The following is a 13,308-nucleotide window of genomic DNA, read 5'->3' as shown; positions in this document are numbered from 1 at the left end:
AAAGCAACCGGGAATAAAAGATCTGTTGAGCTCTCTGTGATCATCAATCATCATCAAATGTGATCAAGAATGAGTTTTACAAGTTTAAAATATTTTTAGAACAGTTCATGTTTGTAATGAATTACAGCGATTTTACCGTCTTTATCACCACAGAAACATGTCAGTACAATTATAAAAGAAGACGCTTCAATTCTGGTTTGTGGACATTCAATCAGGTTTATTTTGTACATTTACTTGTACAAAATTGATGTCTATAGAGCAGTGGATATTAACGTGTTAACTTTAAAGACACATTTTGGAAACACAAAAGACTTATCTTAAATCTTGAAAAGGAGTAAAACAGTCCAAGCTCAGCTCTAACATTGATGCGTTTACGGAAACAACTTTACAGCAGCTTGCAAGTTTATGTTTGCTAAGATAAGACACTAAGATATACTGCTGAACAGTGTTGTGGAACGTTAATTCTGAAAGTAATGAATTACAATATTGGGTTACTCCCCAAAAAAGGATCTATTTGTGTTCGTTTTATTGTATGTAATCAGTGGCGTGGCGCAAAATGCGCAAGGGTTATAGATGGTGGCCCTAGGTGAAGAGGGGTGGGGTGGTTTGGTGCTGGAAGTGCTCGTAAAACCGAAAAGTGGGGTGGGGGGTTGACAGCGACCGTGAACTAAAGGGGGGGGGGGGGGGTTGTGGTGTTGTGGTGCTTGTAAAAACAACATTTGCAAATTCTCCCCGTGTTCGCATGGGTTTCCTTTGGGTGCTCCTGTTTCCCTCACAATCCAAAGACATGCACTATATGAGAATTGAATAAACTAAATTGGGCGTAGTGTATGAGTGTGTGTGTAAATGAGAGAGTGCAGGTGTTTACCAGTACTGGGTTGTGACTGGAGGGACATCTGCTGTGTAAAACATATGCCGGAATAGTTGGCGGTTCATTCCACTGTGGTGACCTCTGAAATAGAGACTAAGCATGAATGCGTGAATATATACTGTATATTGTTTTATAATACAGTATTGTTCCATATTGTTTCATTGATGCAAATATGGCAGAAATAATTCCTAAGTGAATATCATATACTTGTAATGATGCAAATATGACCAATTTGAGAAAGAATTACAAGTGATTTGGAACAGTATTCTAACATGAAATGCATTAAATTGCTTTGTGTGTTTTGGTTGGACCTCGAAGAGGAATGGACTCTGATGGTTTTAGGATTGGGAAACACTTGATTAATGGATTTACATTGATTTTCACTTTAGAATACTGTTGCAAATGATTGGTTGTGCAATTAGGGAGTCATTCTTACTCTTTTTAACTGAAACTCATCCGAGAACTGCTAAGAAATTATGCTAGAATTATTTGTAGTTGTATTTTATTTTTTCCTCATTAATATTAGTCCAATGATTTGGTAAGTCTGTTGAGTCTTTCACTGTAAAAAAAAAAAAAAAGCAATTAGATATTTTTCCCAAATCGCACAGCCCTATTTTGAAGAATGCTGATAACCTGTAACCATTGACTCCCATAGCAGGAAGGGTTGCCGACATTTTTCAAAATATTTTCTATTGCATTCAACAGATGAAATAAAGTCATAAAGGTTTGGAACAAGTAAGGGGTGTGTAAACGATGACATAATTTTCATTTTGGGGTGAACTATGCCTTTAACATTTTAATGAAGCCTTTGGAAAAGATTATAAAGACAGGAATATGCTTTAGCCAAGCGAAGCTCAAAGGCCAAAGCGGTCAGCAAGCAGGCAGTCCTTTATGAGTCTGAATAGTCTGACATGCAGAAGCTGAGTGTGTTAACCTTGAGCGAGGCTGAGGGGAAAGGGGAGCGGAGGGAGGCGCTGCTGGTGCTAAAGGCCTAAGCAGGTGTGACAGTTCTGAAAGCTTTTGCTGGACAAAAAAGGTTTCACGGGCCTCCTAGCAATGCTAAGCCACAGCTGACCTCACAAACTCGGCAGAGACAAAATGTGTTTACAGTCGGAAGAGAAGAAGAAGCTGGATTTGTGTTTATATGAAAGAGATGATAAATATTGTATGGTAGTATATGGATTCAAAACAGAGCAGTAGATCTGATATACTACACCAGGAGTGTATTGAAAAAGTATTGAATAAATAGCGTTTAAATAAAGCATATTGCATAAATAAGCACAATGGTTCGTGTTTTAAATTTTAATATTTGGCCATATCAATACTCGTGTTTTTCACAACTCGTGAATGTAATTCATCTGCCATTTTTATCCACAAGGTGGCAGCAAACATTATAAAATGCACAGTTTCTTCATAATTTACCACGAGCCCCACAAGCTTATGCAAACCTTTGTGCATGTCTCCAAAGTACCAGACAGCATATTAATTAATTAATATATAGCAGTCTCACATCTGCTGGAAAAACACAAGTTTCTTTTGTATTTCGTACTTACACGGTGAGCCAGAATAATGCTGGGAGAAATTACATAGAGTATCAAATCATGTATATAATTTATATTCGTACAATGTAGAGCAGGGGTTCTCAAACTCGGTCCTGGAGGTCCGGTGTCTTGCAGATTTTAGCTCCAACTTGCCTCAACGCACCTGCAAGGATGCTTCTAGAAAGCCTAGAAAAAGCTTGATTTGCTAGCCCAGGTGTGTCTGATTGGGGTTGGAGCAAAAATCTGCAGGAATCCGGACCTCCACGACCGAGATTGAGATTCCCGGATGCATAGAATAATTTTCTTTAGAAATGTTGTAGGTGTTTACAAATATACTTTCTTCAAATATATAAATTCTTTTTAATGAAGAATTGCAAATAAATAAATAGCATATCTATTAAAATAAATAAATTAATATAATAATAAGAAGATATATCATTTTATTTACATTATTTATATTTTAAATCACATCAAAATAATAAATGCATACACTCAAAATGAATTTGTGATTATTTTAGATGATATTTTATATTATTATTTGTATCTATATGGTGCATACGCAACAAAAATACGAAGATACAGTGCTCAGCATAATAGAGTACACCCCATTTTGAAAATGAATATTTTTATCCGTTTCTCAGTAAATATAGTATGTATTTTGGTGCATTTAAACAAAACTGATTTATTAAACAAATATATTTATATAATAATAATAATAATAATTATATATATATATATATATATATATATATATATATATATATATATATATATATATATATATATATATATATATATATATATATATAATAACATATTTAGAAATTGAAAGATAACACAATTCAAGCAAAATATTGCAAAAAAATTACAACCTACAAATTTTCAATTAATCTTTTCCATTTTTTGCTTCTGTTGATTTTTCTTCTTTTTAAAATTTGTATTTAATATTTTTCTATAACATATAAATTTGGGTTTACTCATTTTTGTACCGTTATCGTAAGTTATTTTGTTAGATAAGCTCCAGATTTGGCTTTAGTACTGACTAATCTAATGTATATGCACAAATATAATATTGTATAGCTTCCTATTAAAAATATTAATTTAAAAGATTGAAACTTTCACATCAAAGTGGGCGGTCCTATACATCGAGTTTCATGACGTAATTTCCGTTCGCTCAAGTCATTTGCGCTCGTCTCGAGCTTTTGTTCATCTGTTTCCAACAGCACGCCGGAGAACAGGAGCCATTGCGACTCACCACCGCGCGGTGTTCAGCAGCAAACACTCATCCGTTCCTACATTCAAACAGGACGTGGATACTGAACTAGTTTCACTCCCGGACTTTCGGTGTTTAAAGCCTCAGCAACTTACAAACACAACATGGAGAGCGAGAACAAATACCTCCCGCAGCTGCTGGCGGAGCGCGACAGCCTGGACCCGTCCTTCACACACGCCATGAAACTTATATCAGCAGGTAAAGCCGTTGTTTCGTGGAAACGAAGGATAGGAATGTGAACGTAAAACCCAGTAACTTTCATGGATGAAGGAAAATCGCAGTTTTGTTTGGAGGGAAGTGAATGGAATCGACTGCAGTCGTTTGCGGGACGACCGTTACAAAAGTCTCGTATCAGCGCTCGAGGGGGCTGGTGTATTTTAGCTGGAGCCAGGCACGTGCTGCTGTAGCCATTTTCGGTGTGTCGTTAACGCTTTCACGGAGGGTCAAACTCTACTTTTTCAGGATGATGTCGGGTTTTGTACTATTATCCATTGTGTATGTTCTGAACCCGTGGTGGTGTAGAGTTTTGCCCTCATCACCCCCCGGGCAGCAGTCCCATTTCCGCTCGGGTGAGGTGTGATCTGCGTACTGGATGAGCTTTAACCGAAAGCGAACTTTTAAAGTCAAATATAATATTTCATACACATTTACGAAATTTGTTATGCGTATCACTAAATTTTATCCAATTTCAGTTGCTGAAATGTCAAATAAAATATTTTTAAATGAATCATTTTAGGATTTTCGTTGTTGGTTGTTTGTAACTAGCGCTTTGTGTTCAATAGGTCAACGTGGCGTTTCTTTGTACGCGTCAAGTCCCAGCCTCCATGCGCTGAATTATCGTGTTTGTCTAGACTGAAAGATCTGGAAAGCTTTAGATGAAATCGTCCAAGCCTGATCGCATAAAATTGAAGACGGGTGAAAGTCTTAACTTTGAGATTTGTCGTAGTAATAAAAACCATGTTCCGGGCCATATGTGCCTGCAGTGTGGGAAGTGTTGCATCTGGATTTTTGGTGTAGGAAATGTATTTTCCTGGCCTCGTTTCACCACATGTCTTATATCATCAGCCTAGTGGGAGTTTAGCACTATCTCGTGGTTATCAGTTCCATAAGTTACATTTTGCAAAGGCTTGTAGCTGGTTCAGCAGTGAAAAACCCTTTAGTGAAGCTGAGCCAATTGATTGATGGCGTTTCCTTCCAGTGTCTTTGAGGCAAGCACTTTCCTTTGCAGACTGAAGCAAACACTTAAATCTCAGACGTACATTCGCTATTGAAATGACCTAGAGTTTTTTTAAGACCCGTGAACATCCGCTGTGAGGTTATCAATGAAATGTCACTAAAGTTGGGATACAAGTAACTGTTTATCTATTGAGTGTGATGCTTTAATGTTTGCCACTTAAAAGGAGCAAAACTAGCCTCTTAAACTGTTTTCTGACCTTCTGTTGAATTATAAATTGATTTTTTTTGTAAACAGCATGTTAACTTGTAAAGCATTAATTGCTGCATATATATATATATATATATATATATATATATATATATATATATGTGTATATATATATATGTGTGTATATATATGTATATATGTTGGCATGGAATACACTTTAATGTTCAAATCTGATGCATACTGTTTATTTTCCCTTTCAGAAATTGAAAAAATTGAGAAAGGGGATACTGAGAAAGATACAGAAAGCTACCTGGACCTCTTTACCATGAAAAACATCAAACTGAAGGAAAGGATCCTCATACCAGTCAAACAGTACCCTAAGGTGAGAGTCAAATGTTTACTTTGCTCTCTATTTTCTTGATTACATATGTGCTGCTTCAGAATTTCTGTATCGAAGGAAAGTGTAACACCTAACTGCAAGCAGAGGTCATATGAGGATTCTTGGGAGATATTCAAAGAACTTTGTAAGACCGTGTCGTACAGTAGATCTCATTTCAGATCAAGCCTAATTTCATTATTTAATAGTGGAAATAACTATTTTAACTAATCTATCTGTTTGCTTATTATGAATTAAGCAACTATTTTATTATCAATCTGTGAAGGACTTTAAGTCTGTCACAAGGAGTCTTAAGATATTTCCTAAGTGCATGTTTATTTGTGCGTCCCTTTATGGGTTTCCTGCCAGAGGCGATCAGTCAATTTGATTGAGTTCTCTGCTGTTTTACACAGCATGACAGTGTTCTTCTTCGACCTTGTGTGTTTATTCCTAAGTTTGTTTGCCAGTTTAAGACTAGTCAAAGTTAGAATAAGTTTTCTCCACCTAATGCTAGAATCCGTGCATTCATTATGCATATTCCAGATTGGTATGCACGTTTTACTTCAGATTATGCTACATCCAATCTAAAAAGTCTGATAGTGTTTTAATTTGGCTCTTGTTGAGATTTGGTTGAAAAAAAAAAAGTCTGTTTGATTATTTTGTGTGGACTCTTCAACAGCAAATTTCAGTAGGTCATTGCTTTTAAGAAAATTGTCAGCTGCAAATCTTCATCCTAGGATATTACTGTTGTTGCTATAATTTTAAATGTTGGATTCTTTTGTCCTGAGTGTGACTTTCCTTCCATTTTTGTTGTTCTCTCAGACCGCCTAATGTTACCCTTCACTTTGGTGTCGAGGGGAGCACGACTCGGGCCTTTGATCTGTTTGCATTCCATTTAATCTTGTCCTGTTCAGGGAGATCAAAACTATTGAGCTCTCAGTCCTTGAAAACAAGTTCAGTCAGGTTAAGTGAAGCACTGTAGGCTTCTTCAAACACTGTGGGTTTAATATTTAATTTCCCATTGCTTTTTGCAGTTTAACTTTGTTGGGAAGATCCTTGGACCGCAGGGGAACACCATCAAGAGACTGCAGGAGGAGACGGGCGCTAAGATCTCTGTGCTGGGGAAAGGATCCATGAGGGACAAGAATAAAGTAAAGCACTATTGAGGTTATCTTTAAAAGTATGCAAGAACTGCGATATTTCCTGGGGCACTTTAATTTTGCTCTTGGATTTCTAAGATTGCTTTAAACTTAAAATAAAGGATGGTACTGGTTTTCTTACTCTGTACAAATGAAGGTTAAATAACAAAGGGTGAATTGAATCTGCTGAACTTTTATTTCTGTGTTTTCAGGAGGAAGAGTTGAGGAAAAATGGAGAACCAAAGTATGCACACTTGTCTATGGAGCTTCATGTGTTTATTGAGGTGTTTGCTCCTGTTCCTGAGGCATACATGCGCATGGCACATGCTATGGAGGAGATCAAAAAGTTTTTGTTTCCTGTAAGTACTCTGAATTCTGCTTTGGGTCTAAATACTGCAGTTAAGAGGTTTTGTCTAAGCTTTCTGTTTTTAGTGCAGTGATTTTATTAATTCCAAATGGCCCATTGTTTAAGTATGAACCGGCTTCGTTGTTGGACTGTAACTCTGCTTGCTTTGACTGGTGGCGGATTAATATTTAATCAGATAAATGGGTTGTTTTTGAGTTCACTTCTCTAGCTCAACAGTGACAGACTCTCCATGATTTCTGTGTTTCTTGAGACATGTTAATAAACGGTGTGCCTTTCTCACAGGACATGATGGACGACATTTGTCAGGAGCAGTTCATGGAGATGAAGTTTCTAAATGGCGGTCAGGAACACGGAGGCAGAGGCCGAGGAGGACCACCCATCAGAGGCCGTGGAGGTCTTCCTCCTCCTGGAGCACCCAGGTAACCCATACACCTATGTAAAATGCATTGCAACTGTTCTAGTTTGAGCTGCGTTAAATAATTCAGAGGAGTAGAGGAGTAATGATCTTCATCCCTGCAGGGGTCGTGGTATGCCCCCACGTGGAGGTGGCCGTGGCCTACCCCCTCGTGGTGGAGCCGCAAGGGGAGCTCCTGCAGGCAGAGGTGGACCATCAGCCCAGCCACCTAGAGGAGCAGCTTCAAACCGTGCCCGTCCACCTGCCCCTGGCGCTCCGCGGATGCCTCCACCCCCTCAGACCCAAGAGTCCTACGAAGAATATGTACGTGTTTTATTTTAATAACTATCCTCTATATTTGCTTTGAAGATATTAGCCCCTTTCACTCAGCAATCAAGAAATCACTTGAATGCATGTTTGTGCTGTTCACTTACCAATGCAATTTTTTACCAATGCTATTTTCTCTATCCACCCAGACTATGTCAGCCAGATCTGACCGTTATTAAAACTGAGTGACAGATTTAGGAGGGATAATTGTACTGTAATAAGTGTAGTACACTGTAGGACACTGCAGCACTGATGAAGGCCAGGGTAATAAGCATAAAATGTGGTTTAAGGGCAAGTCATTTTATTTTCCCTCACAATAACATTAAAAAGCAGGAGAGAATTTTATTTATTTCCATCATATATAGTTGTAAGTAACTTTTTATTGTAATAAGAATTTGTTTTTAGTCATGTAATATTTTGTACATCCATTTTGCATCGAAATAGCCATAAGTTGCAAATGTGGCAATAAATAAATAAATAAAAAGCAGCAGAGCTTACTATTAAAAGATCTGACAAACCTGTGTAATTTGTCCTAAGCAGATGTTTTGCATCAGCGTACACATGGAAAGTCCAATAGTGTTGTAACTTCTCATACCGAATTATTGCCAAACCTGAATTCTTAGTTTAGAAAAACTTAAATGCTTTATTTTAACGGTGTAAACTTAAATGTGTGACGGGGGCTTTTAAATGCACAAATATTTTTAATATTCTTCACTGATTGTTTTGCATGCTTTATATCCTCAGTCTTATGATGAGAGCTACGCAGACACCGGCTATGAATCTTATGACAGTTACTACAGTCAGCCACAAGCAGCGTAAGTTCTTTCTACGTATAACACTATTACTGTAAATTTGGGACTTAGAAAGTCTATGTTTCCTCTAATATCAACTTGGTTTATAATTATTGCGGTTTATGGAGGCTTTTTTGGAAGCTTCCCAGTGTCTTAAAAGCACTCTGTTCTTGGCTTGCTGTGTTATTTAATGGAACTCGGGCCAGTTTTACTTGTGTAAGAGTTGTTGGTTTGAACAGTGTTTGTGGTTTTGCTTTTTCCAGAGAAACTGAATACTATGACTATGGACATGGAGAGACACAGGAGGGGTATGAAAACTATGGTAAGCTAATTGTTAATTTATTATTTTAACCTGAGAATTTACGTGATTTATTTATTTATTTTTTTTTTATGTGAGATTAGGTTTTTTAGATCTGATGCAGTGCCAATTAAAGGGGTCATGACATGGAATTTAATTGTTAATGTTCTTTGACGTTTACTTGGATTAATGTATATATTTATTCCTCAAAACACAAAAATAAATCTATGCAGAATGTAGATTTTTTTTAGGGCTGGGTCTGTTAATGCTTGCCGGTAGTTAACCTTGTAGCATTGGAGACAAAATTAATGTTGCTTTCCTATTGTGCATGACTATTTTGACAACCGCATCCATATAAAACTGTCATTTACAAATAAGGCATTATTAAATTATTTTAAAGCAGCTGTTGTCATATGTACAGCTGACTGCTTCTGTTTCACTTCAGTCTCTCCATTGTCCCGTGTCTCATTTAAAAAAACAATCTGCATTCAAATGGTCAAAAAAACGTACAATCCTCTGTGATCTGAGAGACCATTAAAATTAAGCCATCTACTTGTTCCCGATGCTGGTATTCTTCTGAAGTCTGTACAGAAACTCAAATGAGCTGTTTAAGCTGGATGTTTTAAAGTAACGTTTGTCCTATTGGTAATCAGATTCAAGCGCGTGACAAATATGGCTAAGTGAACTTACATCTGTATATTGTATCCACTATCTGATTTATAATTGTTCTGGTTTGCTTTTTGAAATTGTCTTGTATCTGGTGTTGGTGAGTCCTATTATGCTATTGAATGTCAGTGGGCGGGGCTTCTGGTGCAAATGTTTAACACACAGCTAGTGCGTGTTCCCATACCGATACACTTACGATGAACGTTTAATGTTTGTTTAATTTTATTATTATTTTTTTATTTATAAATATGGTTTCTTTTCAGCATTGATGTAATGTTATTAAAATACATTCAGTTATACTTTTACAGTTAGATTTCAGCATTCATTTAGTTGTTGAAGCGTAAACTGAGATAAGTAGTTTACATGCATGTACCCGTCAGGATCAGCAGGCGAGCGCAGTAACGCCATTTGAAAATACTGTAGTAAAATAAATGGTCATATTTTAAAGACATGGCAGGGGAAAATGTAGTTTATTGCAGTGGTTCTTGTTCACTCTTAGACCCACTTTAAATCGTATATCAATCAGACAGTGAAGGTCATTGATTATTAAAGAAATCAGACTTTAAACGTGCTGATTTTGAAACTGCATACAGTTCACCGGAAGCGCTTAACCCAGGTTACTGCAAAATTAAAAGTCCTTCTGCATGTACCCTATTGTTGTTGTAGTTTTGGCTCTGGAGGCAGTTTTTGCCATGGCTGCATTACATAATATCCAAACTATCTGTGTTTGTAGCTTGATTTGAAACATTATGAAACTTGCATGATGCTGCAAAGGCACAAATATCTCTCTGAAAAGATAAAGGAAAAGTGATTCATAACATTCTCATGTTATGACCCCTTTAAGTCTTAACACTTAGCTTGCTCCTGCTAATGGTTTATGTAATGCATTATAGTTATTAAAGTTAAGGTCTTTGAACCGAAATCTTCCTGTATTGAAAGCTAGCAGTATTGCAGTGCGAGTAAATATAGTTTTCACCATTTGCATATAAGGCCTGCAAATAGTTCATAGCATGCACTTTTAAAGATTCAGGTTGTGTAATGGGTTTGCTGATTGATTTGAATGGAAGTACTGTACTAGGAACAATTTTGGTTAATTTGTGTTCTGTTTCTGCAGCTCAAGATGACTGGAATGGGACACCGCGTACTGCTGCTGCTGCCGGTGGAAAAGCTCCAACTCAGAGACAGACTAAACCTGGGTTCAGGGAACACCCCTATGGACGATACTAAGTCTGACTAGTGGAACGTCACCCAACGCGTCGCCATGACAACTGTCTCCCATGGCAGCTCACGCTTTAAGCTACCCGACAAAAGTAATTGTCTGTTTGTTTTTGGCTTTGTGTTTTTTTACTCCGGACTTTAAAGAAACTCGACAGAGCGGCATTTGAATGCCTCAAGAATCGACTTAACCTTTAGAAGGGATTAGAGTTTAAACATGGCTGTTTTTTGGTTTGATTTGTTTTTGTTTTTTTGTTTTTGCCAATATCTCTTCCTCTGCTCATACCTACCCTTGCTTTTTTGCATTTGTCGATGGTAAACATTTGTTCCACAGATTGGAAAAAGTATTTAGTTGAAAGGTAAAGTCTAACAACTGTACAGCCACTTTTTGTGTCTCAGGACGCTACTTTAATTTGTGTTACCTTAAAAACTCTGCTGAGGTGCAGTTGCAGATTCCCATGTAGGCTACATTTCAAAATTCTGTTTAATATTAGCGTATCAAAACAACCCTAAACTTAACGTCTGTTTTGTAATAAGGAATATAAATTACTCTTGTCAAAATGTCTTTTAATGGTATATCCAACAGCCATTGATTATTCATTTGTTTTAAATAAATAGTCTTAAAAGCTGTTAATGTAGATTTTAGGCCTCGATAATTTTCCATGTATGTTTAGAGTTTTGAAATATAGCCCAGTTAGACGCTGTTGAGATGGAATGTCCTCAAATCCTTAATTTGTTAAAATAATGTCACACTTCAAAACTGTTCTGTAGAATAATCCATGTTTGGCTACGTAATGTTTAAAAGAGCAAAAAAAAAAAAAAAAAAAAAAAAGCAACAGTCAGATTATCATGGATGACGCCATGCTATATAAACTGCATGCACAAACTGCTTTAAAAAACAAAACAAAGGATTTGGACAACAATCTCCACAAGGGTCATCACTTTCTAATGTAAAGGGATACTGCAGCTAAAACCGACTCCATTGTACATAATTTTAAAAAGGAAAAAACCAACCACATCAAACTGTACTTTACTGCCATTTAGTATTTGTATCCTCTCCATAAAATGCAGAATGACATATGTGTAAGCTTGCCTAAATAGGTAACTAAATCTGTCCAAAACATGTTTTGCAGCAGTTGTCAATAAAGCCTAGATTGTTTTTTATGAAACTTTAACCTGGTTTATTTTTCTTTGTCTTCATAAAATCTGAAATGGCCTTTTAAATAACTCCTAACCTTCAGTTTCTTCCTCTTCAAAACCCAACTTTAAATTTAAAACAATGCATGTAGTCTGAAGACGTAAACCACACTAAAGGAGTCTGTTTAAAGTGTTTGATTTGACGATTAAAAGCACACCTTTAATGTCTCTCTCTCTTTTTATACTTAAAAAGGACCCTAGAGGTAAGACCTGTGCTCTTTAAAATAACCTGGATAGCTTCCTAATGTCTATAGAGAGAACTAAAGCATTCGATGCTTGGGTATGTATTAAACTTTTCTTGAATGACATTTTATTTTTGATCTCACTCAGAATATGGGAAATGTATTACAGCCTGAAATAATTTGAATTTAAAAGTTAAGCTTGCAGGGGCCATATTTGTCAAGTCTGATGCAAAGACACGTTGGCTGCTTTTAGGACAGGAGAGGACTGTAAAACTTTAAGTGCAGCATTGTAAAGGTAACCCTAACCCTAAATTTGTGAGTAGTGCTACATTCATGTACTTAAAACTGTTTGGTAACGGCGAGCAATGATTTAAAAGATTCAGTCGTGTAAAATATATAAAAGTAAAGTGGTAAAAAAAAATCAGACAAACACGCAGTAATAGATTTTGCTTATAATATTTGTGTACTAACATTCCAGAGCAGAATTGTAATGCAACTCATGCTAAAAGTGCTCAATGTTAAATCTAGATCCATTTTATGTAATGCTGCTCCTGTTTTTTTCTTTTGCGATTTGTTTAACATGTATTTAAAACAACAACATCATCAAAAAGAAAATCAACAACCACGATGTATCCTATCTAAAAAGTTACCTGGGAAAGCTTGAGTTGCATGACTCAAACTTGGCAGATTGCATGAGCTTCCACAATACAAATTAGTTCATGGCCATGTTTGGTGGTTTGCTCACAGCTTTCTCTCTTCCCTCAGGTTGTGATGCCCGCCAATTCCTGGAATCGGAAAGAGATTAAACAAGAATGTCAGACCTCTCCTCAGGTCAGTTATTCTTTTCACAGAATCTGCAAGACAATGCTTGTCCATTTAAAGATGGAGTTATGTTACTTTTAATTGTTCTCTGTAGTTTTTAGTTTTTGATGAGTCAAACCTTTCCAAATCTGCATGTTCTGCAAGAAGCATTAAATAACATTTAACAGAGTTGCATTGTCCTAATAGGCTTGTTTCCGGTTTCCACTGTAGGCTCAGCTCAGTAATTACTTGTAGCTCCAGTGGCCTAATGTAATGAATGAACTCATCATGGATGATGATTCAGATGTTTGTTTCAGACTTGTGTGTGTGTGTGTGTGTGTGTGTGTGTGTGTGTGTGCGCGCTTCTCACCATTGTTTTGCTGATTGAACTTCAATTTTCCTACAGGAAAAGACAGGTGTTTGTTGGCAGAGTAAGAGCAATCTTACCTTTTTAAGCACCTGCAGTCATTACGGAACATGGACTGT

The 13,308-nt window shown here is 36.7% G+C and overlaps 1 protein-coding gene across 1 annotated transcript; it reads left to right on the top strand.

The window, feature by feature from the left end:
* The first annotated feature begins 3,604 nt into the window (after positions 1–3,604).
* On the top strand, positions 3,605–11,817 carry khdrbs1b (KH domain containing, RNA binding, signal transduction associated 1b). The gene is made up of 9 exons (XM_056479306.1): positions 3,605–3,883; positions 5,330–5,451; positions 6,480–6,596; positions 6,797–6,943; positions 7,234–7,370; positions 7,471–7,669; positions 8,417–8,487; positions 8,727–8,785; positions 10,542–11,817. Exons 1-9 carry the CDS (start codon positions 3,790–3,792, stop codon positions 10,652–10,654), a joined length of 1,059 nt encoding a protein of 352 aa, XP_056335281.1. The 5' UTR covers positions 3,605–3,789; the 3' UTR covers positions 10,655–11,817.
* Positions 11,818–13,308: the final 1,491 nt, after the last annotated feature.

This window comes from Danio aesculapii, chromosome 19, assembly GCF_903798145.1.
Source record: "Danio aesculapii chromosome 19, fDanAes4.1, whole genome shotgun sequence".
Lineage (NCBI taxonomy): Eukaryota > Metazoa > Chordata > Actinopteri > Cypriniformes > Danionidae > Danio > Danio aesculapii.
The sequence above is the reverse complement of the archived record's forward strand: the minus strand, read 5'-3'. Positions and strand labels throughout refer to the sequence as shown.